The 25206-nt window shown below is 46.0% G+C and overlaps 1 protein-coding gene across 10 annotated transcripts in view; it reads left to right on the forward strand.

Moving 5' to 3' along the window:
• CARMIL1 (capping protein regulator and myosin 1 linker 1) overlaps nucleotides 1-25206 on the forward strand; it is a 307843-nt gene that overhangs the window by 126438 nt on the left and 156199 nt on the right. For all 10 annotated transcript variants that reach the window (XM_078055759.1, XM_078055757.1, XM_078055761.1 and 7 more), the window contains 4 exons: nucleotides 694-815; nucleotides 11607-11704; nucleotides 12042-12112; nucleotides 12347-12420. In XM_078055759.1, the coding sequence (XP_077911885.1) occupies nucleotides 694-815; nucleotides 11607-11704; nucleotides 12042-12112; nucleotides 12347-12420 (365 nt within the window). The remainder of the gene's footprint in view (nucleotides 1-693; nucleotides 816-11606; nucleotides 11705-12041; nucleotides 12113-12346; nucleotides 12421-25206) is intronic.

A 25206-nucleotide genomic window follows, 5' to 3' on the forward strand; every position in this document is an offset into this window, starting at 1 on the left:
TCATAAGGGGTCTTGTTTTTAAAACATGTCAAAAAAAAAAAAAAAAAAGTAATGATGAGATTGCCCTCAGCTACTCACCAAAGGAGGTATGCTTACTTATTCCAGATAGTAGGGATCTAACAGACTTGGTAAGACCACATCTTGAGACAAAACCTTGGTAAAAGGAGAAGTCATGTGTGAATGTGAATATCCTGTCTCCATCACATGGCCGGGGGTTTTGGGGAGGGATCCTGTTTGAATTTTGCCTTTACAAACACTTGTTTCAGTTTCTGGATGTTTCTGACAACCATTCCACCCTCTACCCAAACAGTTCCTCGAGTCTTTTTTTTTTTTTTTTTAGAGATTTTATTTATTTATTTGAGAGAGAGAATGAGACAGAAAGAGAGAGCATGAGAGGTGGGGAGGATCAGAGGGAGAAGCAGACTCCCTGCTGAGCAGGGAGTCCGATGCGGGACTCGATCCCGGGACTCCAGGATCATGACCTGAGCCGAAGGCAGTCGCTTAACCAACTGAGCCACCCAGGCGCCCAGTTCCTCGAGTCTTAACTAAGGGTGTTATTTTAAGGAAGTGCTTCTTAAAATGCTGGTATTTTATTGGTATAGGTCAGTGTGAGTATATCGTTTACGTGACTTAAAACCCAAAATTCAAGGCTCCGTACTGATTACTAAGCAGCGTCCAACCCGATTCTTGCAGATGGTGGTGGAAACTGAGAAGTACAACATCTCCATGAAGATGGCATCGCCCGAGGACGTGAGCGAAGTGCTAGCGCACATCGGCACCTGCCTGCAGAGGATATTTCCTGGCCTCTCCCCAGTGTGAGTGCTCGGGGGGAAGGGCGAGCAGAGCAGAGAACGTCCTCAGAGTGGTGGATGAGAACGCGCCTTCCCCTCATGCGTCCTTCTCCACTTAAACATTTCGACAGCAGACCCTCACTCGGGCCCTTGCGTTTGACGTCTGAGGTTCTCTGCGGGGCTCTGCTTCATACTGTACTTCCAAGAGCTTGAGCCATGAAGGGTTTGGCCACCCTTTCACCTCTGCTCCCAACACTGAAGCAGAAACCTTTTTGACATAACTTGCGATGTACCCTAGTGGGACTAGTCCTCATGGCTCTTAGTGGAACCAGGGGCTCAATGTTTGCAGGAAGGCATCGAGGACACTATTCATGAAGAGTGAGAGGCTTCATTTTCCTTTTTTTTTTTTTTTCCCTCTTAGTTTTCTGAAACACACGTTAGGAATATTAGTAAATTGTGTCTGTGCATGCCCTCATAATTCTTTGTTAAGCGCTTTTCATCAGGATAATGCGCTTGGGTAACCGAGTTTGTCCTTAGGGACTGTGTGGATTGTTGGAAGCGGGGGTGGGACTGGTGGAGGTAAAAAGGCAGAAAGATCCTATGTCAGAAAGCTCCCTAATTTAATAGTCCCTAGCGAAAATACCTTCCTGCTAGGAGACGGTACAGAGACTAAAAATCCCTCTCCTGTCGCTCGCCCTGTGCACGGAGGCCACGAAGCCTCACGGGGACACGTTGAAGATGGGGAGCTGTGCGTCTTGCTTGATGGGAGCAGGAGGGAAATTTCGGGGACTTGCCCTTCATGGAACATGTTCCTTACGATGCTCTGCCTTCTCATTAAGAGGCAAAGCAGGAAAACCTAGCCTTGTGTCTTTCAAGCCTTTTGGGTGCCTGCAGGTGGTTCGGTGGAGATGGGGCTTCCTTACGGTCTCCGGCTTTCTGAGACCTGCCGGGTTCTTCTAACAGCTCTGCGCGGCGCTCTCTCTTTTCTTCGCCTCCCGCCAGCATGGTGGGCTGGCCTGTGCCTTCTGGCTATTCACCCAGTGCTTCCTCCTCTGCAGCCTTGGGCTTCTCGTGCTTCTCTGAGTGTCTGGCTAGCTGGTTGCAGAGGAGCGGAGTGTCCCTGGCCTCATCCCGTGGCACAGAGGGGTCGAGTGGGGCTGTCCCCTAGCTCCTGCCTGCCTGGAATTTCCAGGTCTGAAGCCTTAAAGGCAGGCTCCTGCAATGTGCAGCCACACTCTCGTGTGTGTGCAGGAGAGGTGCAGGTAGGCAGGGGTGCGGGCTGAAGTGAGGCGTGATGAGGAGCGGTGAGGGGGAAACACCCACAAGGAGAACATCCTTAAAGCCACCAGAGAACTATTTGGGGTTATCATGAGTTAGCAGTCACTACAGCCCATTCTCCCTAAACAACGTTTAGTAAAGTGACTTTGTACGTCCTGATGAGATCAGAAAATTGTTAAGCACAGCCTCATTTAGCATGGACTTACACGACCCTCGGAACAATATGTAGAATCTCTGCTTTCTTTAAAATGCAGTTTTATTTGCCTAATATTCTAGGAATTTGGAGGAAATTACCAGTTTTTGGGTCGAATTCTTCCATTTTTTTCCTTTCCAGAGAAAATGGTCAAAGAAGAGTATTTGCACTCTTCTCTTCCATTTAACTTTTTGTTAAAAGGTTTGGGCAGCAAATATGAACCAAGCATTAAGTAATGAGCTCCATTTCCAGGGAGGCTGTCACAACATAGATGTTAGTTTCTAAATCTAAGACCTCCACCTGAGCCTCACCTGCACTTCTGTCTCCTGGCTGCACAAGGATGTCCCCAGGCACCTCACACGCGGTGCGTCCCATCAACTTAGCAGGTTTTCCCCTGAACCTGCCCGTGTTTGACACTGTATCTCGGTTAGTGGCTCGTCATGTGCCCAGTGTCTTGTTCTTCACTCGCACCTGTCAGGCCCTTTTCATGCCTGTCTCCTGGTCTGCTCCTCGTCTGGCCTCTCATTTCCACCGCCTTCGTTCAAAGGGTCTCACGTTCCAGGGCAGCATCGTCCTTACCTGTGTCTGCGTCCTCAGGCCTTCTCACCGTGGGTCTTCCGCGCGGTCACCAGAATTACCCAGTTGCGTCCATGCCGTGTAGGCTGGTGTAGCAAGACCACCGCCGTCTGGCCCCATGATCCAGCCTCTCCTGTCCTCAGTGCTTTCATGCAGGCTGCTAATCCAGACACACTCCCACTCCAAAAGACCTAGCCCGGGTGTCTAAAGAGTTTCTTTATTCATGGTTCCGTAGAACTTTGTGATCACGTCCTCTGCTAGCACGTGTCTCGCTGTGTTACAGTTGTTTCTTGATACACTTATATAGTCAGTGTTTACTGAGTTTCTACTATAGACGGCAGAGTACTAAGTGTTGGGGTCCACGGCCCACGTGGAATTTACATTGGGAAGTTGCATGACTTACATTGGGAAACAGACCCCCCAGAAATAAATCAGTGAAGTAAGTGTAAACTTGAGTAAATGCTTGCAACTGATCTTTAGTGCAGGACTAACATAAAGAATAAAACTCCGTCTGCCAGGGCCTCCCAGTGGCCATGATACTTTGAACAGACCCCCGAGGGAGAGAAGGAGCCTGAAGAGGGCAGAGAATCTTTCCTTCTCAGGCCTCTGCTCGTGCTGTCTCGCCTGCCTGGACCAAGGTTGGCGTCTTTGAGGAGCGGAGAGAGAACCCGGGCGGCTGGAGCATGGGAGTGAGGAGAATGCAGGCGGGAGGGGGTAACTGGTGTGAGATGAGGCTGGAGGCACAGGTCCGGGTCGGCGGACGTAGGTCCTCACGGGGAAGAGTTTGCAGGTGAGCACTAGCTCGCTAGGAAGCCGCTGTCGCTTGCAAGTACAGATGTGACATGATTCCTGATGCGGTTTATGAAGATTATTTTTGCCGCTGGAGAGAGTGCAGTGGGAAGGGTAAGGGCAGGAGGGGAGAGCTGGTTAGAATGCGGGCAGGCATCTGGGGGAGGGATGGCTGCGGCCGTGACGTTAGAGATAAGGATGGGAGGTGGAAGATGGAAGATTTATTGTGGGTACAGGACTGGCTGATGGATTCGGCACGTGGGTGACAGCGGTGAGGAAAGGGAGGACCAAGGGTGACTCCTAGGTTTCTGGTTTAATGACTCGGTGACTCGTGATACTTTGCAGTGAGGTGGAGGGGGCCAAGGGTAGCTGGGGGGGCAAGTTTTATTTGGGGGGAGAAACACCCCAACCATTCTGTTTTAGGTATGCTAAGCTTGAGATCTAGGACACGTGAGGGAGGGGGTGTCAGATCGGCAGTTATGTACCTGGGGTTGGAGCTTGGGGGAAAGGTCCGTCCAGGTCTGGAGATGTCGCAAACGTGGGAGTCATTACTGTAGAGAATCTTGCTTGCACGACTGTTTTGAGATCATCCAGAGAGAGATGTGCCCCCGGAAGAGAAAATGTCTTGAGAATGAGGACAAGTGTAAGAGGAAGAGTCCTGAAGGGAGTCGGGACAGGATTCCAGGGGAAAACCAGGGCCTGGGAGGATCCTCTGAAGCAGAGAGTGGATTTCTGCAGAATGATCTGGGTGCTGACCAAGCAAGGGCAGAGGGCTGTCTGGGGAACTGGGCACGGTGAAGGGCAGTCCCAGGGATCTGGTGGGGAGAGGTGGGCCGCCATGCCAGTGGAATGAACTCCAAAGGGAGGAAGCTGGTGTGGTACCTGCAGGACACTTCTTAGAGACGTTTAGCTATGAAGGGGAACTGATAAATGGGAAGTAACTAAAGAGGTGCGAGGAATTACAGGTGAATTTTGTTTGCATTCAGAGTGGGAGGTATTAAAGCACATGGCTGTAACGAGGGGAATGCTCTAGTAGAGAGAGAGAGAGAGAGATTGTTGCTGGAGATCGCGGTAATAAATCCACAATATCCTTGAGAAGGTAAGAGGGACACAGAGCACACGACATACCTGAGCTTCCTTCTCGGCCAAGAGCTACTTGAGCCAAGGCTGTGTTTTTTATTCATCTTAAATCCCTAGTCCTTGGCACATAGTAGATACTCACTGAGGTTTCTCATGCTTACCATGTGTCGAGTGCATCATTGGGCAGTGTGACATGGGAGCCTATGGAAGTTGGAAGACCGTGGTCCGGCCTCCTGACCATGGGTGCGTGGGCCCAGGTGACACGAAGCCGATGAGTGGGTGACCGGGCGTAAGGAGGAGGCGGACGTGTGAGGGCTGGCTGTGCGGAGCTCCGCTTGGGAAGCGGGGAGAGGATTTGGAGGGGAGGGCAGGGAAGGCAGAGGCCATCCAGATGAAGCCACCGATGTGCAAGAAGGCACAGATTATGATGTAGAACTTGACTTGGCAGAGAATTTAGATAATGTAAACGTACTTGACTTTTTTATTTCGCTTTCCTACCCACCGTGCACGGTTAGCTTATCAAAATAAACCTGTAATATTTTGTGACTTGCATGTTCTGTCTTTCCTCTTGAAGTTCCTTAGATTGTATTATGTGATTTTAGTGGGGGAAATGGGTAATTACGTTGGTTCTGGTTATCGACCAGGGAGGGTGGAGAGGTGGGTAATCGTATCCTTTCTTCTCCATCCCTCGTGTTGCTTCGGGTTAAAGTGGTCAGTGAGGGAACGACTTCCTCGACGTAAATAATGGAGAACATGCAAAATAAAATATGTCCCCAGTCATGTCACACATCCCACTCATAATAAGTTGAAGAATAGGAAACTATATTTGATATAACACCGTATGTTAACTAACTGGAATTAAAATAAAAATGTAAAAAAAGAAACCATGTTTGGAATCCTCAGTCTGGTTTGAGTCATCTGTCTCATCAGATACGTTACCTGAGCCTATGGTGGGGCCCTCGGGGACCCCGCTCTCATCTCCTCCCTTGCTCAGGGCTGGTAGGGATGGTGGATAGGGAAGTATCTGGTGAGTGGGTATCAGGAACCAGGAGAATCTGGGGGACAAACACGGCCAGCGCAGGCCTCCGTTCAGATAATCAGTTCTTGGATAGTCCAAGTTTGACTACATAGAAATGAAACTATGTCTGCAAAGATCTGAATTTCCAGTTTTACCCAAATAAAATTTTGAAAATGATATCCATGATCAAACTCAAATATATAAAAACAGGATGTAAATAATCTACAATGTATAATCAGTCCTCCTGACTGCAGTCAAGAGAATGCAGGTAGGAAAAAAATGAGGAATTTTAATTAAAATTAATAGTCACACCAGGATCCACTCTTCACCTCCCCTCTGCCGCAATACATATATGTTAGGATATTTTTTGCTTCCTCTTTCCTTCCCTTACAAAATGACATTTCCCTCCCCTCATTAAATGAGGAAAATTTATTTCAAAACATGGGGAGAATTTAAAGGTGCAAGAAGAAAATGTAAGTTAAATTTAAAAATCAGATTGCTGTTAGCATTGTGTTGTGACCACTCTCATCTTTGCTGTGCGGAGCTGGGTGTCATCGGAGACCTAGCCTCGGAGACAGTGACGTTGAGGGGGCTAGGAAATATTTGTAGGTACGTGTTGTTTAATCTGTTTTCCCAGAGCTGTCCGTGATGGCATATCTCTTCTGGAAGCTGTTTTGTCTTATGGCCTTCAGCTTTTCTAATATTGAGAACCTGGGCTATTCTCCAGGACCAAGCTGGATTTTTTTTTTTTTTTTTTGACGTCAAATTAAGTCATCAGGATGCGGTAGAATTCATTTAGAAAATGTTCACTAAACGACTGCCTCGGGCATACATACATGAGTAAAATGTTTCCTGCTCCCCGAGAGTTTATAGTCTGAAGGCAGTGTAAGAAAGTTCCACAAATAATATAGTGAAGAGAGAGAAAATCCTCAGATTTCAGAGAAAGGAAAGTCACATTTAACTTGAGACGCCAGGCAAATAATGTCTGATTTGTATTTGCTTTCCTCCTTTTTTTGAGAGGGGGGCTTTTGTGGAGAGTGGGTCGGGAGAGTTCTGTGGGGAAGCGGCGGGAGCCGGTGCCTTTGGGAGACAGCTGTCGGCCTGACGCAGCCTGAATTGGGAGCCTGCAGATGTCCCTGTGAGCAAAAGCCTCAAGGACGGGCACTGGGGAGCAACGAAGGCTTTTGAACGTTGGAATAAAATGGTAGTCACACTTGGGGAGAAACAGTCCGTGGTGCTGCTTTATGAACGTGTGTGGAGAGAGCCTTGAGGTACAACTGGAAGGTGTCAGGTTGTCGGGATGCTTTAGCGGGGATGAGACTCGAGGCAAGTTAACTCCCTTCTCAATGCCTCAGTGTCCTCATCTGTAAAATGGGAATAATGCCGTTGGTGCAGGTAGGGATTAAATTAGCTCCTGTAAACTGCTTCAGAAATTTTATTTGTGGTAGAGGTTGTTGCGGTCCCTTACCCAGCGGCAGCAGAAGAAAGCCTGCACTGTCAGAAAGGGCACTGGTGACGTTTGTAGGGAGTTTCTTTGAAGTTTGATTTTTTTTTTTTTAAGATTTTATTTATTTATTTGACAGAGAGAGCGAGCAGGAGCGGGGGAAGGGGCGGAAGGAGAAGCAGACTCCTCACTGAGCAGGGAGCCTGACTCGGGACTCGATCCCAGGACCCCGGGATCATGACCTGAGCCAAAGGCAGACGCTTAATGACTGAGCCCCCAGGGGCCCCTGATTTTTTTTTTTTTTTTTATTATATGTTTACATGGAAGCTGATAGCATTTTTCTAATTTGATTTTTTTGTTGTTGTCAGATGTCCCTAATAACATCCTTTTTAGGTGACAGAACAGTAACCTTCTGACACGAGTTTTCTCCTGAGGCTTTCAGCATACCAGGACCTTCTGGCAAACCCGCGACACGTTTGAAAGTCAGCGTGTTAGGACGAGGTTTCTTTGCTCCCGTGATAAAAATGGTATTGCAGATCCCTTTAGGAAGTCAAAGCCAACTGAAGTATGAGAAGGTGAGGTTCCTGTGAAGAAAAGTGGCAAAATAGGAGTTTATGTAAAAACAAAAGAAAGGTACTTACAGTCCATCCGCTTTTCTAAAGCAGAGACAGCATTTAGTTGGAGTGTGGTTTGTGTCAGGAAAACGTCCGGTTCCAGAGACAACGGCCTTACTGCGTTGGAGGAGCTTTGGAATTGAATTCTAAATAAATCAGTTAAGTGGATTAAAAGAATTTACAGATTTTTTTCGTGTCAACCACTTGAGCATGAGATTTGCCCGGAGAGCTGGCCGGCTTGTCATCTGGTTCGCGGTTGTTCTGAGCCGCGTGTAAATCAGACTCCCCTAATGCAGATGTGCTAGATCCACCATAGGGAACTGCCTGCAAGAGCGGCACGCCTCGTCCGTCCGTCTGTCTGCACGACACACCCTCTCCCTGCGTGTGGACGTGTGAGCTGTGTCCTGTGGCGCACGCACGTGGGCTCCCCGCCACCGTTTAGCTTCAGGCAGAAACCAGCGTGGGTCAGCGGTGGGGTCTTCCCCCCCCTCATTGCTTCTGTGCGTGTGTTAGGGCACGTGGACACCTGCCACCTTCTGGAAGGTTAGTTCTTATAACTTCATCTCTTAGGTAAATAAATGTACCTGTTTCATGAGATGTCTTCAGTTCCTGAGATCAAAATGTTTTTTAGTTCCTTACAAAAGAAGAGAGGAGAACTGTCACAGAGCTGGGCTGCTTGGAAAAGCTCACACTGATACCTTTTTTTTTTTTTTTAAAGATTTTATTTATTTATTTGACAGAGAGAGAGAGACAGCAAAAGAGGGAACACAAGCAGGGGGAGTGGGAGAGGGAGAAGCAGGCTTCCCGCAGAGCAGGGAACCTGATGCGGGGCTCGATCCCAGGACCCTGGGACCATGACCTGAGCCGAAGGCAGATGCTTAACCATCTGAGCCCCCCAGGCGCCCCCAGACTGATAGCTTTGAAGAGGGGTTTTGAAGGTCAAGGATGTCTCTGCTGGCTGCCACTTCTCTCGCTTTCCAGTTGACTTGTCCTTGCCCCTGAGCAGGAATGTCCGGTGTTGTTTTTGGAGCAAAATTGAGGCTTTAGTTTCTGAATCAGCCATGAGGAGTCATCCATTTCTCCCTATAATCCTAGACTGCCACCTTCCTATTCTTGATCCTACCAGCTTCCTGCCAAAGATTTTTGCCTTATTTTCTCCCTGCTTTTGACGAGCTTAACCTCACCCTGTGTGTCACTGAAACAGCATGCCACCCCACCCCGCTGAAATAAAGCAAGAATTTTAGAACACAGATGTGAGCTCAGATGAAGTCGGACCGGAGTCCACTTGGGTGTGTCCACACCCCAGCTGTGTGGAGGCTTGGGATGGCTTCCGACGGCTCTGCTCTTTCTTTGCATAATATCTGGTTTTGCTGTCTTGTAGCTGGAAAATAATGCCACTAAAATACCAGAATGATAGTGTTGAACCAAGATGAGCCATTTCAAATGGCCAGATTCTGTAATACCACTTTCAGCGTGATGTCTTCTTAAACCCACGGTTATTCCCAAATTCAGGACCTTTAGGATAGTGGGACTTAATCTTAGGTGTTTTCAGGTGAAATGGAGAAAAATCATGCTGCCCTTGCAGACCTCATGCATTTATACAAGAATTTGAAGGAATTCATGACATTTGACATCGTTGGTTATACACGATTGTGCTTCAATCCTAAATTTTGCGAAGAAGTAGAAATATTTTCAGTGCCAGCAGAACGTGGGTATCTACGTGCTTTGTTACGTACTTGAGGTTTTGTCTAGGAGTAGAACAAGGCCCCTTGTCAGGATCTAGCACGTTTTATCTGGAATCCATCCTGTGAGAAAATGGAGCTCCCTGGAAACACTTGCCACTAATCCTCTACAAGGTGGTTGAGATTCATAATGGTGACTGAGAACATTTTATGTAGCAGAAGTGCTTTTAAGTCGTTGAAGAAGGGTGAAAGTATGTTCAATATAACTTGGCATCTTTACTTCACCACTTTGCACCCACGTCCTCCCGTGATCCCAGGTGCCTCTGACCCGCCGACACCCTTCCTCACAGCCCGTGACCTCCTCCCCTCCCCCGTCCTCCCCACTTCACTCATGAGCACCACGCCTGAGCCCTTGTCATCTCCTGGAACAGCGTCTGCTGGGGTGGAATCACATTCCCTCATCCCGCTCTGAGCACCCCCTTCCACTTTCTCTCCTTGGAAGGACCAGGGCCTCCCAGCCACACGTCCCTTGGCTGGCAGTGTCCGGCGCTGCAGCTGGGCCCTGGCAGGACCCTCGCGGCCGTCTGTCCCACCCTTGCGGCTCGCCTGCCCGGAAAGCCTGCAGCCCCGCCGAGCACCAGCTGCCCCCCTTCTCCGCACGTCTGGGCTGCAGAGAGAGTCCCGAAGCTGGTCTGCGTGGCGCCCCCAGCAGCTCGTGACCTTCACTCTCGCTGGGCTCTTACCAGTCCTGTGGGCTTCCATTTAATGTCTCAAGTTGTTTCTCTATTTCCGAAGCCTGCCCCTCACCCCTGCCCTCCAGATATTTGTCTAAGTGCCTGTCCGACCATCTCATGCACCCTCTTGAGGCTTCCGTGGCCCCTCATTGCCCTGAGAACAAAATCTGAACTCCATGGTCGGACCTCGAAGGCTCTCTGTGACCTGGTTTCGGTGTAGTTCCCTGGACTCCTCCGTCACCCCCCCCCGTCACACGACATTTGCTGGCTGCTTTGAACTATGTGCCGTTTCTGGTGGTGAACACGAGCCTTCTCCTCTCCTTGAACTTGCTGGCCCTTTATCTGGAACACTTTCCCCGGCTCCTGGTCCCACTCCCCTCCAGATAAAGTCTTTATTGCTCTCCAGGTTTTAGCATCGATGCTAAGACCCCTCCGCTGCTCTCTCCCCACCAGAGAGTAAGTTCAGTGCCCTTTCTGCCGCCCCACACTCCCACCCCCACCCTGTGCTTCTCCTGTATTAAGACTTGTCCTTTTATATTGCCTGTTTATCTGGTTCTCACGGGAGACGGCTCACTGGGAACACAGGCACGATACCTGTTTTGTTCACGGCTGTCTACCGAGTACCTGGTAGCTGGTCTTGCCACACTGTAGACATTTAATAAAAATTTGGGGGTGAATTAAGGGATTCATAAGTTGCTTGTTACATCATTACTGGGTGATAAGTAGGAGAGCATCAGCTAACGTTTATTGAGACTTTACCAGGCACCAGGGATTGTTTTAATCACCTCACAGGTATTAATTTCTTAATTTCTCGCAGCTAGGGTAGGTCCTCCCACTTTGCTAGTCTATGAATAATGAAGCTTGGGGGGTGGTTGGCGTGCCTTTAACCACTACTTCTGTCCTGCTTCTGCGCTGTGCGCGGGACCTTGTTAGCTCCGAGGATGAGCATGGGGCCTGGGTGTGCTCTGTGGCCCAGAGGACTTGTCGTCAGAGGGGAAGAGATAGTAAAAGGAACATGCTCTTTCTCAATGGCCATTCGTATGCGGTACTGTGGAAGGACAGAGGGGATTTGTATTTTAATTTTTTAAAAGTTAGTGATTTATATTTAGTATACACCTAATCTAATACTAGAACACACTGTTTTCTAGCCATTCTAATAGAATCGAATGTTACACAACAACTCAATAACCCTAACCCTGAGCTTACAAAAGGGAGTTAAATAAAGAAGTTTATTAAATTCCTGTAGATCTCCAGCTTCTTAGTGCTCAAAAAATGGAATTATTTTTACCAAAATTGAAGTGGCACCCATCTTTGGTTTTAAGAAGGGCATGTCACCAAATAGAGTTCTGTGTGCAGGGGCAAAAAAACCTTGATTTTTGAAATTTATTGTTACTGTTGTTCTTACAGGCGAATCATGAAAAAAGTCTCCATGGAGCCATCTGACCGACTGGCCAGTCTCCAGGCTCTGTGGGACAACCAGACCGTGGCCGAGCAGGGCCCCTGTGGTGAGCATGCATTTTAAAACCAAATTATAAATGGCTGCATGGATGTCCCCCTGCCAGGAAGTTACGTCTATTCCTAGTATGTTACTGTAAAGGTGCAATTAGTCTTAAGGTGTAATTAGCACCGCACAGACTTTAGATTGGTGGACAAAAGTCCTATATTTAAGCTGTATTGCTGCTGCTATGTACTTACTATAGAATGGGGGCAGAATCTTCACTGTTTTCCCAAACAGAAAGAACAATCAGCATTGTCAGCATCGGCCGTATTTAAACTTCTAAATTTTAACTTCAGATAAATCATTTAGCCAAAAACCCGTCACGTTTCTGTTGTGGGTTTCAGGTGGATTTTCTCAGATGTATGCCTGTGTTTGCGACTGGCTCGGGTTTTCCTACAGAGAAGAAGTACAGTGGGTAAGTGTCTCTGTGTGCACAGGAGCGTGTACGCACATGCGCGCCTGAGAATATTCCAGGATGCGACTGGCTTCTTTCTTTTTTTCTCCCCCACCTCCATTCATTTTTTGCCTAAAGTCTTCCTTCCTCAGATTCTGTGAAAATCTGTCTGTATCATTATCTAATTCTCTTTGCATGCCTCTTCCCTGATCATCTTTGTGGGCTATTTACATGATTGAATTTTATTTCAAATAGGATGTGGATACAATTTATCTGACGCAAGACACCAGGGAATTGAATTTACAAGACTTCAGTCATCTTGACCACAGGTAAGCTACTTCTTTCCTTCCTTGTACAGCTAATTGTGCCTCCAGAACTGTATTTCTCTGCTGGTGCTTACGGACATATGTGATCTCCAGAAAATCCTGTTACAGGGGAAATCGGGAGAATCTAAGCATCTCTGAATCCTGCCTTCCAAGAAGTACTTTCAGATGTGTTCATTTGGGAATGAAGTGCATGTGTGTACCTCAGATCCAGAGTTTGTGCTTAGAAACTGTGGAGATAGAATTCTTAAGTTCTTGTAGCAGCCCACGAAAGTCTATGTAATCGTCTGCCTGTATATATGTGATACAGTATTATTTTGCCTAATTGCCATTAGAACATTTTTCTAGGAGGAAATTTTGTGCTGCAATCCTAAGAAATGACTTTTTGTTTATAATTTCTTTAGGAGTTGGGGATTGCTCGGGTATAGATGTGCATATGTTGGTGGAAATCCATTCGCCAATATCTGCCTTGTGATAATGGTAGTACAACTGTGAATCCTGTTACGTGTTATTTGAGAGACTCCTAGGTTTTAAGACCTTGACTTCCGTATATTTAGGGCTGTGGCTCGTGTGACCAGGCCCCAGAGAAGAAGCTTCATTCAGTCTATCTGAGTTCTTTTGCTCCCTGACGGAGCTGAGCGGTGCCCCAGTGTCTTTGCTGGTGGTTTATCCTGGGTTTCCCAGTCTCCTCCACCCTGGATATCCTGTTACTTATTTTAAGTGGCGGGTATTAGTCCTACCCCAGTGAACCTCAGCCTGGGAAATCTTCCATCCCTGTGTGGAATTGAGAGAGAGAATCCTGGGATTCCGGTTGTCCCTTTTATGCCACGCGGACAGTTGGGATTGCAGACAGTGTTGTTACGATTTCTTACCGCCAGCATCTTGCCCCGAAAAATGCCATTTCAGATTATTTCTCCACCTATCTCAGGGAAATCCAGCATTGTACAGGGTGAACCCCCAGGAGTTCAAGCCAACTGAATTGAGCAGAGAACACGGATGCTAGCTGGAGGTAGCTTGTCTCTGCATAGCCGGGCGTACGGAGGACAGTGAGGCAGGGTCTGCTGGGTCTGCAGTTGTGACCGAAATCAAGTGCCGATAGCCCCTGGTTCTCAAGCTTGGATCTGCTTCCTTCTTGTGGAGCAGGCACTTTCTTTCCTGCTTGGGGCCGATCTCCCTCTTCCTACATACGAGGGAACTTCATACTCCCATTCAGGCTTGCCTCTTTCCTGTGTAGCTCGTGAAAAAAGTGAACTGAGAAACGAAAAGGGAAAATATTTGCTCTGCAAGTTTTCTTTTTTTACAATAAAAACAGAAAATGGCACGTAGAATAAGAGAAGTGGGTAGGCTTGCCGTATCAGAGCTCAGTGTTTTTGGCCCCGGGATCCCTTTGTTGTTCTTGAAAATGGTTGAGCTTTTGTTTATGTGGGTATATCTTTTGGTACTGATCATCTTAGAAATTAAAACTAAAATTAAAAACATTGATTAATTCCTTGAAAGATCTCAATAAGCCTATTACATGTTAACGTCGGTACCAGTTTTACGAAAAATAACTATTTTCCAAGACAAAAAATAAGTCGGCCAGAAGAGTGCATTTGTTTACCTTTTTGCTGATCACTTTATCTTCGTAACCTCATAGAAGACCGCTCACTCTGTTGTGATTCGTGGCCCTGAGTGAAATACATTAAGAAAACGCAGACTTAAGCGGACACGTAGTTAGAAGGGGAGTATTTTTAATAACCTTTTCACTAAGCTATGGACATTCTTCTTTGATCGTTCACCACAACTCAGTAAGAGATGGTTTTCTAAAGATCACTTGGCAGGGTGCAATCTGAAACTGTTCCATGCACATTTTGTTACATTAAAATGCATTTGGTCCATCTTGTACTTTGATGGGTCCTATCTTTAGATGATTTCGTAGCATCCTGCATTGGTTATTTAGAAAATACTGGTTTGCGGAGTTTTGCATGGCATCCAGATATTCCGCTGTTGTACAAAAGGGAGAAAAGAAGACATCTGTTAGCACCGCCGATCTCATCCAGAAAGTCTCGAAGTGTGGCAAAGCTGTCAAGCTCATTGTGGCAGATAAAGGTCTCCCCAAATTTAAATTTTTTTTTGAAGATATAATTTTACTATTGGGAAGAAGTGCCGTCAGGTGATCTCCTTGAAGTGACTGGCTAACTTTTTACGCCTTAGAGAAAATATCCGCTAAATCCCAAGTCTCGATAACTGTGTTTTGTCATTTCTTTCATGGTGTTCTTTGAAGAAAGGGAGCTAGTTCTGCTTCTGACTCTCACAGGAATACTTTACCTGAGACAGTGACCCCCTTTGGTACGTAGAGGAAGCATTTTGTGCATACTTCTGTTTGTCACACAGGCATGGACTCAAGGGCTGAGATTTAATAACATGAGTACTTTTTGCTGCTTCATTAGGGGCATTCTTAAAGGAAACTGGCATTTGTTTAAAGCAGCTGGGTGCGTGGTGGTGGAGAACAGTGACCAGCATCCCAGCTTGGCGCTGCTGAGTTGGTTCCTGCTGAAGCCCGAGCCTTTTCCCACTGTCCCTTCTCTACCCGCCATGCAGACATCTCCACGGCGTAAAGGACAATTGGTTTTCGTGTTACTATGAAAATACTTTTGAACTTGTGAAGCCCCTAAGGGCGTCTCAGGGTTTCCCTGGGGTCCCTGGACCCTAGTTGGAGTGAAGACATTGTGTAGGGCAGCTAGAGGTGTTTCTCCAGGTTTCTGTTGCCCCCTTAATGATTTTTACACCATTCGTAGGTTCTGCATAGTGGCAGTGCTGAATTTTCCAGCTTACCCACTGTGCTTAATTTGGTGATTAATCTGTCACCAGAGGGAAACCGTATCTAGGGAAGCTACTAATAAATACGGTTACCTGAAAAATGTAGAAATATGTAGAATCCTATCCGCAAGTGAGAAACCTTGTCAAAACTTAGAATTTTCCTACAGATCTTTCCTAATTCCTTAGCTGGAGAATTTTCAGTTTGTCAGGAAATACTGCATTCATAATCATCTACTTTTCTTACCTGTTTAAGGGCTAGACGGATGTTCTTCATTACTGAGACTTTAGATGATAAGGTAGAATACTTTTTCTGTAAAGGGCCAGATAGTAAATATTTTAGGGTTTTATGGGGCAGAGAGTCACTGTTGCAATTATGTGCTGCTGCTGGTGTAGATCGAAAGCAGCTCCAGACAGTACGTGATCGAATGAGTGTGACTGTGTGCCAATAAAACTGACAAAAATACGCACTGTGGGCTCTGGTTTGCTCATGCCTGTTCTGCGTCAGTAGCCTCTCACGTGGGATGTAGATACCCAAAGAAAAATGCAAGATGAGCTGCCAAAAAATAGAAAAATGATGAGCTTCATTTTAAAATTTCTATCTTTGTTTTGTAATATATAATGCTATTACTATTGTAGTATTTAGTATATAATAATTATGTAAAATTAGGGAGTTCTCAAAAAAAATTTTTTTTTCAAAAAAAAAAATTTTTTTTTTTTGCAGTGGGCTTAACAGCGGGCATCACTGCTCTAGATGTCCTCTTTCCTACTAGTGCCTAAATAATTTGACTTATTTTTTTTTTAAGATTTTATTATTTATTTGACAGAGAGGGACAAAGCAAGAGAGGGAACATAAGCAGAGGGAGTGGGGGAGGGAGAAGCAGGCTTCCTGCCAAGCAGGGAACCCGATGCGGGGCTCGATCCCAGGACCCTGGGATCATGACCGGAGCCGAAGGGAGACGCTTAACGACTGAGCCACCCAGGCGCCCCTAAATACTTTGACTTTTTTCAGAACTCTGTCTTTCTCCCAATCTTCAAAGTTTATCCCCTTTTTTTTGAGGATGTAATTTGTCCCCATGATTCTTACTATTAAAATTAGCACCAGTTTCTATATAAAGAGGTTACTCTCAGTCTTATTTGATGGCCTGTATTAATAGTATTTTGCCAATCAAGTTACAACCAAGTCTATTGGGTGAACATCTGTGTTTATTAGAAGTGGGAGCATGCTTATCTGTGAAGGAAATCTGCACTCACTGGCGTAGTTTGGTAGGATTCATAGTGGTACAATCTGAGTGTGTGATATGGGTCAGTCTCTGAGTTTGAGAGGTCTTACACGAATGTTGGTGACTCTCTCATTTGGGTGTGAATTATGGAGAAGAGAACAGAGGAATTGGACAGATTACAGGTGCCACGTGTTGAGCTGGCGTTTGTCAGCAAATAGGGGCCGGGCTTCTCATGTGCTTTGATGGGTTTTCCCACAGTGGCTCCCTGTTTCTCTGTGTGAACGTAATTCCCAACTGGCTGTCATTCAAAGCTCTATCTTTTCATTCCATTCTTTCTTGTATTTAGTCATCATAGTTAGAAACATCCCTCCTTAAGAGTCCCTAAAGCCATTAGTGATCCTGGAATGGAAGTTCCCGGAGGGTTGGGCTGTGTCTGTCTCGTTCCTGCTGTCTGATGTGATGCTCTTGGGTCAAACCAGTGGCTCAGAATAAAGGATTTTCAAGGGAAACTGAGCTGCTCTAGGGGAGCAGATCATTATCCTGGGAGGTTGAGGGGATTTTTTTTTAAGATTTTATTTTATTTTATTTAAAGATTTTATTTATTTATTTGACAGAACAGGGAGAGCGAGCATGAGTGATGGGGTGGGGCAGAGGGAGAGGGAGAAGCAGGGAGCCTGATGTGGGCTCGGTCCCCGTTCCTGTATCTTCAGCCACCTCACTGAAGTCCTTGGGGGCCCGCCTAGGAGCTTCAAGGGAAATTTATAAGCAACTTGAATGCTGTGATCAATGACTGACTAAACGCCTGTATCACAACCGAGTGTAGGATCAGACACCCTGTTGTTGCTGAATAAGCATTCAGGGATGAGGAGGACGGTGTGCATGCTAGATCCATCCAGTTACTTCCTGGAGAAGAATAGCAGTCGGGAAGTACTTGGGAAAATGCCCACTCACTTGTTATTTATAGCTTCCAGATTTTTTTTTTTTTTTTAATTTTTTATTGTTATGTTAATCCCCATACATTACATCATTAGTTTTAGATATAGTGTTCCATGATTCATTGTTTGTGCATAACACCCAGTGCTCCATGCAGAACGTGCCCTCCTCAATACCCATCACCAGGCTAACCCATCCTCCCACCCCCCTCCCCTCTAGAACCCTCAGTTTGTTTTTCAGAGTCCATCGTCTCTCATGGTTCTTCTCCCCCTCCGATTTCCCCCCCTTCATTCTTCCCCTCCTGCTACATTCTTCTTCTTCTTTTTTTCTTTCTTAACATATATTGCATTATTTGTTTCAGAGGTACAGATCTGAGATTCAACAGTCTTGCACAATTCACAGCGCTCACCAGAACACATACCCTCCCCAGTGTCCATCACCCAGTCACCCCATCCCTCCCACCCCACCCCCCACTCCAGCAACCCTCAGTTTGTTTCCTGAGATTAAGAATTCCTCATATCAGTGAGGTCATATGATACATGTCTTTCTCTGTTTGACTTATTTCGCTCAGCATAATACCCTCCAGTTCCATCCACGTCGTTGCAAATGGCAAGATCTCATTCCTTTTGATGGCTGCATAATATTCCATTGTATATATATACCACATCTTCTTTATCCATTCATCTGTTGATGGACATCTTGGCTCTTTCCACAGTTTGGCTATTGTGGACATTGCTGCTATAAACATTGGGGTGCACGTAGCCTTTCGGGTCCCTACTTTTGTATCTTTGGGGTAAATACCCAGTAGTGCAATTGCTGGATCATATGGTATAGCTTCCAGAATTTAATTTAAGTATATTCTCGAAATTTATTCTGGTTTAGATATCGCTGGTGGGTCAAAAAGAGGCATAACTTGAAAAAGGCTTTGTTGTACATTTCTCATGGCATCTCTCAAAGACCCGTGAGCCGACATGTTAGAAGTGTAATTAGACTGTAATTCGGAGTGGCGGAGAATGGCGAGGGTGTAGAGGTGGTGGTGCCGAGGCAGAGAGACTCTAGAGCTTTAAATACATCCATTCTTCTTGTTCCCAGGAGACTTTTAAGAGGAGCTAATCTCATCAATCCTCTAAAGACTCAACGACACGCATCACTGAATTTAAACTTGACTCCTGAGAGCCCAGCCAGCAGCTCTTTCCCTTCAGATTCATGTTTTCGTGTTTTCATATTTCTTACTCATCAAAGTGACATTCTTGAGCCTGACACTTTGAGGAAAAGTTTTGAGTGTGGGTTAATGTTTGTCAAGGTTGTCCCGAGGGCATTGTTGTAATTCTTTCCTCATCTAGACTCTGTCTCTTTATTCCCACTCTCATTTCGAAAGGAAGAAGTGCTGTTTGGAGTGTGGAGTCAGGTGTGAATAGCGATGGACTCTGATGTACAAGTTGATGATATTTTGGGGAACATGAAGAAAATAATAGAACTTGTTTTTCTTTCTTTTTTTGTTTTTTAAGATTTTATTCATTTATTTGAGAGAGAGAGAGAGAGGATGAGCAGGGGGAGGGGCAGAGGGAGAGGGAAAGAGAGAAGCAGATTCCCCGCTGAGCAGAAGCCCCATGCGGGGCTCGATCCCAGGACCCTGGGATCATGACCTGAGCCGAAGGCAGACGCTCAGCCGTCTGAGCCACCCAGGTGCCCCTAGTAGAACTTGTTTTGTTTATTTCATTTTATTTGTGTGTCTGTATATGTTTTATACTGAAGGTAATACATTGGGATAGTGGCGCATGTATGTAATTTACAGATAAACACAGATTTGGGGGGGAGGTTTGTGCTCAAAATATTTTTCAGTTAAGAGTGAATGATCGGGGCGCCTGGGTGGCTCAGTCGTTAAGCGTCTGCCTTCGGCTCAGGTCATGATCCCAGGGTTCTGGGATCGAGCCCCGCATCGGGCTCCCTGTTCCGCGGGAAGCCTGCTTCTCCCTCTCGCACTCCCCCTGCTTGTGTTCCCTCTCTCGCTGTGTCTCTCTGTCAAATACATAAAATAAAAAAATCTTTAAAAAAAAAAAAAAAGTGAATGATCAAAAAATTTAGAGATCATCTGTTTAGGATTCTGGTCATGCCTCATCGGTGAAGTATTTCAGGTTGTCACGTACCTTACAGAGTTGGCGAGTGGTCCAACTAATCATTTAATAATAGATGAGACATGCCTCTATGTAAATTAGAGTAACAGGAAGGAATAGCTAATCCATGACATTTGAAAGTCCTTAAAGCCCTCCAACTTCCATTTTCAAACTGGATACGAAGGAGAAAAGCCTAAGTTATCCCCAGAAAAGCTCTCAAATGAATATGTCTGGAAGATACTGCTGTGGTTCGGGGTCTTACCACCCTTTCCATGAGAGCGCACGTTCCGTCGTGCGCATGCAGGAAGTGTGCACAGTGGCAAGACCACATTCTTGCATGAAACACCTCCTTTGAGCCTCTGAATGCTTGTGAGGTTTATTAGGGGGAAATCTTTACTCCTGTGGTGTGCGGATATACTACAAGTAATTACCATGCCGTTCACTGGATTATTGCACTTTACCTGTGTGCTTTTCCCACATTGTGGATTATGGGGCTTGCCAGACATCCTTCAAATCTGTCAGTTATTTTTATTCTTTACCACCCTTTTGGAGTATTTCACACTGTCTCTAAAAATCCCAGCGTTTTTGCAGTTTCAGAGAGGAGGAGGCAGGCAGGGACAAGTGAGTAAGGAGGGAAATTTGGCCCCGAAATAATAACTGAAAAAATTAAATTCTTAAGAAGTCCTACAGATCAGAAGGATGAGGCTTGACAACTGCTAATTCAACAGGATATCTAGAATCTAGAGTAGCAAAAATTTCCCAAGTGACTTAGACCCTCAGTCACCTGCCAACCTCTTTGTTTTTGCAAGTTAACTTTTTTAAAATAGCCCCCCCAAATTAGCAGCTTATGTCTGATGTCCCAAACAGCAAGAGCACTGTCAGTATTTGAGAAATCACCCCAGGATATGTCTTAGTATTGACTTTCCAAATACAAACGAAGTGAGTGGTTGAATGTGATGGAAAAGGTTTGGAGTCTTTGATCTAAAATCCTATGGCTGCACCGCCCTGGATTCCCTGGAGAGGAGGTTGAAGATTCTGGGAGACACGGAAGACAGGAGACTCAGTGAGATCGTAGCACAGGTTAGGACAGCGGGTTGGTGAGTCCCACTGCTTGGGTTTGAGACCTGGCTCTGCCCAGACTAGCATTGTGTGATCAGGCAGCTCTCAAACTTCTCTATGTCCTCGGGGTTTACATCTGTAAAACAATGTGAATCATAATGCCTCCCTCTTGGAGTTATTGTGAAGACTCTGTGGATTAATATATCTAAAACATTTTGTGCTGGTACATTAAAAAAAAAAGTTTAAATAAATGCTTGCTACTTTAAAAAAAAGATTTTATTTATTTTAGCGACAGAGAGTGAGCAGGGGGAGGGGAGGGAGAGAGAGAATCTCAAGCAGACTCCCTGCTGAGCGTGGAGCCCCACATGGGGCTCAGTCTCAGGACCCCGGAGATCATGACCTGAGCCGAAATCAAGAATCAGATGCTTAACCAACTGAACCACCCAGGCGCCCCTGCTTGCTACTTTTACATCCTAAAAGACTTGCCTCCTTTTAAAATGAATACCTATATCAAGTGGCCAGTTTTCTTAATTAAAAGGAAAAGAGTTAGAGATACAAAATCCCTACATGACAGAAAATTTTGCATTTCCAGAGGCTAGTTCGTGATCTTTTCTGTGATGCTGCTCTTATCTTGTTAGCTTTATGATGACATTTTCCTCTGGAAAGGTATAAGTGAAAAACTTGGTTCTTTTGAGTTTTAAGGGAAGGTTTGGATCACTCAGCGTTGCCAACTGAGATGAGAAATAAGGATCTCAGCTTGTATTACAAATCCCAACCCGTGGCTGGATTAACAACCATAACCACAAGGAGCAACTCTATGTATAATACATTTATATCAGGAAAAAGGTTAGGGACTATTAGCTGTGTCATCTCTTCCCACCCAGTGTAAGAAAAGATTCTGCCCTGTGGCTCTGAAGGACATTAACATCGGATCTTCTTAGGGTTTGGAGTCTTAAACGTTGTTGCTCCCATTTTAAGGAAATGGTAGAAGTATCCTATGGAAATGGCAAGAGAATACTGTGTTGCCATGTTGCCAGGACTCAGGAGAGGATTCCCTGAACTGTAGCTCTTCAAGGACGACTTTACTCTTCAGATCAAGTCAAGTGGCAATTAAGAGCCTCTTAGGAGATCAGAGCGAAACCCAGGGGAATATACAGTCAGAGTCATGGACTGGTGGTAAAAAGCTGTTACCCTGCGGACATCGGTCAAGATGACAAGCACTGGTGTTTGGAAACCTTTCTGCATTATGTAATATAAAGCCTGCAGGGCTTAGTGAGAACAGGAGAAGGGGTTGGTTCTGACTGGCGCAGACCCCACCAGGGGATGCAGGGAGCTCTTTGCAGCGAGGTGATATTGGCACAGCTGTTGGGGGGCCCTCGTGAATGCCAGATTGGCTATTTATCCTAGGTTTGCTGATTTGCTCACTTATTACTGTGTTCTAAGAAAGCCATCCGGGAAAATGAACTCTCAGGAATCAAATTATTGACATGCGGTCTTGTGTTTTTTTCTGTTGGGGTGAGATGCACCGGTTTTGATCATGATTGGTGATAGTTTGTTGTATTTAGACGGAGTCTCCCGGAACCTTGGCCTCTGTGTCGTGGCTGTCCTGGTGGCTTGGACGGTCCAAGAGGAACAGATTCGAGGAATCCCGAATGCCCCTCCGTTCAGACCTTGGCTTTTCTCTTAAGGGTTTTCTGAAGTGCTTTCTGGATGCTTGCTTCTCAGACTGAAAGCTCCGCATTCTCCGCACAATCCAGCCAGGGTGTGAGAGGTTTCAGACCTGAGAACCGAGGTTTGACCTGCTGTTATGTGCAGCTGTAGCTTATTTACTTTGGTTTCTGTTTTGTATTCTAATGTATGAACATTCCACCATTTATCTATTCTGCAGGTGATGGGGTATTTGGGTTAGCTTCGTGACCCTTTTGAGCAATGCTGCTAAGGCTGTTCTTAGTGTTGTTTGTGGAGAGAAAAGTGTGCAGTAGTGTGCCAGAATGCAAATAGTGATGAAGTCAACCACTCTGTCCACCACTTAGGTCAAGAGATAGGCTATTGCCTCTCCTAAGAAGACCTGCATGAATCCGTTTTCCTTTGCGGTTCCCCCTGCGCCCCTCCCCCACCTGGTTGTAATAACTATTCTAACAGTCCTTGTGTTTCTCTATGGTTTCATCATAAAAGCATGCATATTTCAGTTGGGGTTTCAGTAACTCTTTAATGAGTTTAGGAAAAATTATTTATTTTGCCTTGGTTCCTGTTCTAGCCTCGCTCCAGAAGCCACCTTTCTGCCTCCGGCTTCTGCCGTTATCTTGGATACATCTTGCCTGCATAATGGAAACTGTCACCTTCCTCTGATACGTCCTACCTACTTTGCTGAAATTGCTAACCTCCTGAAACATTTCTCTGCTTCAAAGCTTTTTATGGTCACCCTGTCTACAGTCCTGTTCCTGGTAGTGTAGCTTTCAAGGCTGGTTTCTGGACACTTAAGTGTTCTCCTTGTTTACTGCTGTGTGCAGACCACTCCAGACTGAATGCCCTACAGAATGAGCGGTCACTTTCAATTACCTGTCGCGGTTCTGGGCTCGAAGGGGCTCTGCTAGGCGGATTTTGCTTGCTCTCTTCCCGGCCGTTATGGTCAGACGGGGGCTGGCCCCGGAGCCATCTGGAGGCTTCCTCATTCACACATCTGGTGGCTGATGCTGTCTGCCGGGACACGTCCACGTGGCCTTCCCATGTGGCCCGGACCTTCTCAGGGCGAGGCAGCTGGATTCCACGGGTGAGCGTGTCAAGAGAGGGAGCTGAGCAGAAGCCATGTTATTGCCTTTTCTGTCCTCGCCCTGGAAGTCCCACAGCGTCAGAGGAAGACAATCCACGTGTCTCCAATGTCTGACGATACGGAATACAGCCGTTATGAACAATGATATGTAAGTTCTTGTGTAAGGACAAGTTTTTATTTCTCTTGGTTGAGTACGTAGGATTGAGGCTGCTGGGTCTTATGGTGAGTGTGTGTTAAATGTAGGCGCTGTCGGACTGTTTTCCACCTCGACTGTGCTGTTTGCATTCCCCTCAGCAACGTATGAGGGTTTCAGTTGCTCGGCATCCTTGCCAGCCCTTGTTAGTTTTTGTTTTTTTGTTTTCTTGTTTTTTTTAATTTTAGCAGTTCAGTAAGTTTGTAGTGGCATCTCCTTTTGGCTTTAAGTTGCATTTCTTTAATGGCTAATAATTTTAAACATCCCTTTTTTTTTTTTAAAGATCTATTTTTTTTTAAAGACTTATTTATTTATTTGAGAGAGAGAGTGAGCACACAGAGGGAGAGGGAGAAGCAGACTCCCTGCTGAGCAGGGACCCCGATTCGGGGCTCGATCCCAGGACCCTGGGATCATGACCTGAACCAAAGGCAGGCACTTAACCGACTGAGCCACCCAGGTGCCCCTCAAATATCTTTTTATATATTTCTTTGCCATTGATATATCTTATCTGATGAACTATCTCGTTTAGATCTTTTGCCTGTTTTTAAAAATTGGGTTGTTTCTTATTACTGACCTCTAAGAGCCAGCATTTACCTCAGCATGGGGCTTGTCTTTCCCTTCTCTTAACAGATCTTTGGCAGAGCAAAGATGTTTGATTTAGGTGAAGTCCTATTTATCCATTTTTCCTTTTATGGATCATGCTTTTGGCGTCAGATCTAAAAACTCTTTGACTAAGCCATTCCTTGCTCTGTGACCATTTCTTCTTCTAGGTTCTCTACCTCTAGCTGTGGAGTTTACTCTGCCTTTTCAGGGTGTTTGCAATTCATATGTAGAGACGATGCTGCCCCCCCCCCCCCCCCCCCGCCCTGTGTCCGTGCAAAGCCTGGTTCTGTTAATGATGTGCTCTTCACTTCCTGCAAACGACTTCATTATGACAAAAGCCAGCTGTACTCCAAATCAGGTGACAGGCTAGAACACATAATAAAGAGGTTCTGAAGTGTAGTAGCTGCTTGACATTTAAATTGACAGAAGGAGAGAAGCTGAGAATGCTTTGCCCTAGTTCCTGAATGGAGAAGTACAGGGAACGCTCTTGGACTAAGCGTGTGAGAAGCCGGCATTTGCCCCCAGAGAAGCAACAAACTGTCACCAGATCCCAGGGAGAGCGACAGTTGTTCACTCTTGCACGTGGTCGGGGGCGGGGAGAGGGAGCGATAAAGGGAGTGAAGAGCGTCAAACCACCGTGGCAAGAGTTGCTGTTCGTGGTCCTAATCTGAAATCTAAAACTTAAGCAAAATTAATAAAGAGGCTGTTCGGTAGGGCAGGGGGCCTGTGGAACGAGGTGACTGAGACCAGTAATTCCTTTGCGTTGTTTTTCTCCCCTACCTGTGGGACTCCTTTCTCCCATTTATTTGTTTATTTATTTAAGATTTTATTTATTTATTTGTGAGAGAGAGAGAGAGAGAGAGCACAAGCAGGGGGAGAAGCAGAGGGAGAGGGAGAAGCTGACTCAACTGCTCAGCAAGGAACGCGACGAAGGACTCGAACCCAGGACCCCAGGATCATGACCCGAGCCGAAGGCAGATGCTTAAACGATTGAGCCACCCAGGCGCCCCTCCTTTCTGCTCTTTAAAGCATGTCTGATGAAGCTATACATGTAGTTGAATGAGATGGTCTATGTAGCTTGCCCGCCATGGGGCCTGGGAC

Source organism: Halichoerus grypus, chromosome 9 (assembly GCF_964656455.1).
Source record: "Halichoerus grypus chromosome 9, mHalGry1.hap1.1, whole genome shotgun sequence".
Taxonomy (NCBI): domain Eukaryota; kingdom Metazoa; phylum Chordata; class Mammalia; order Carnivora; family Phocidae; genus Halichoerus; species Halichoerus grypus.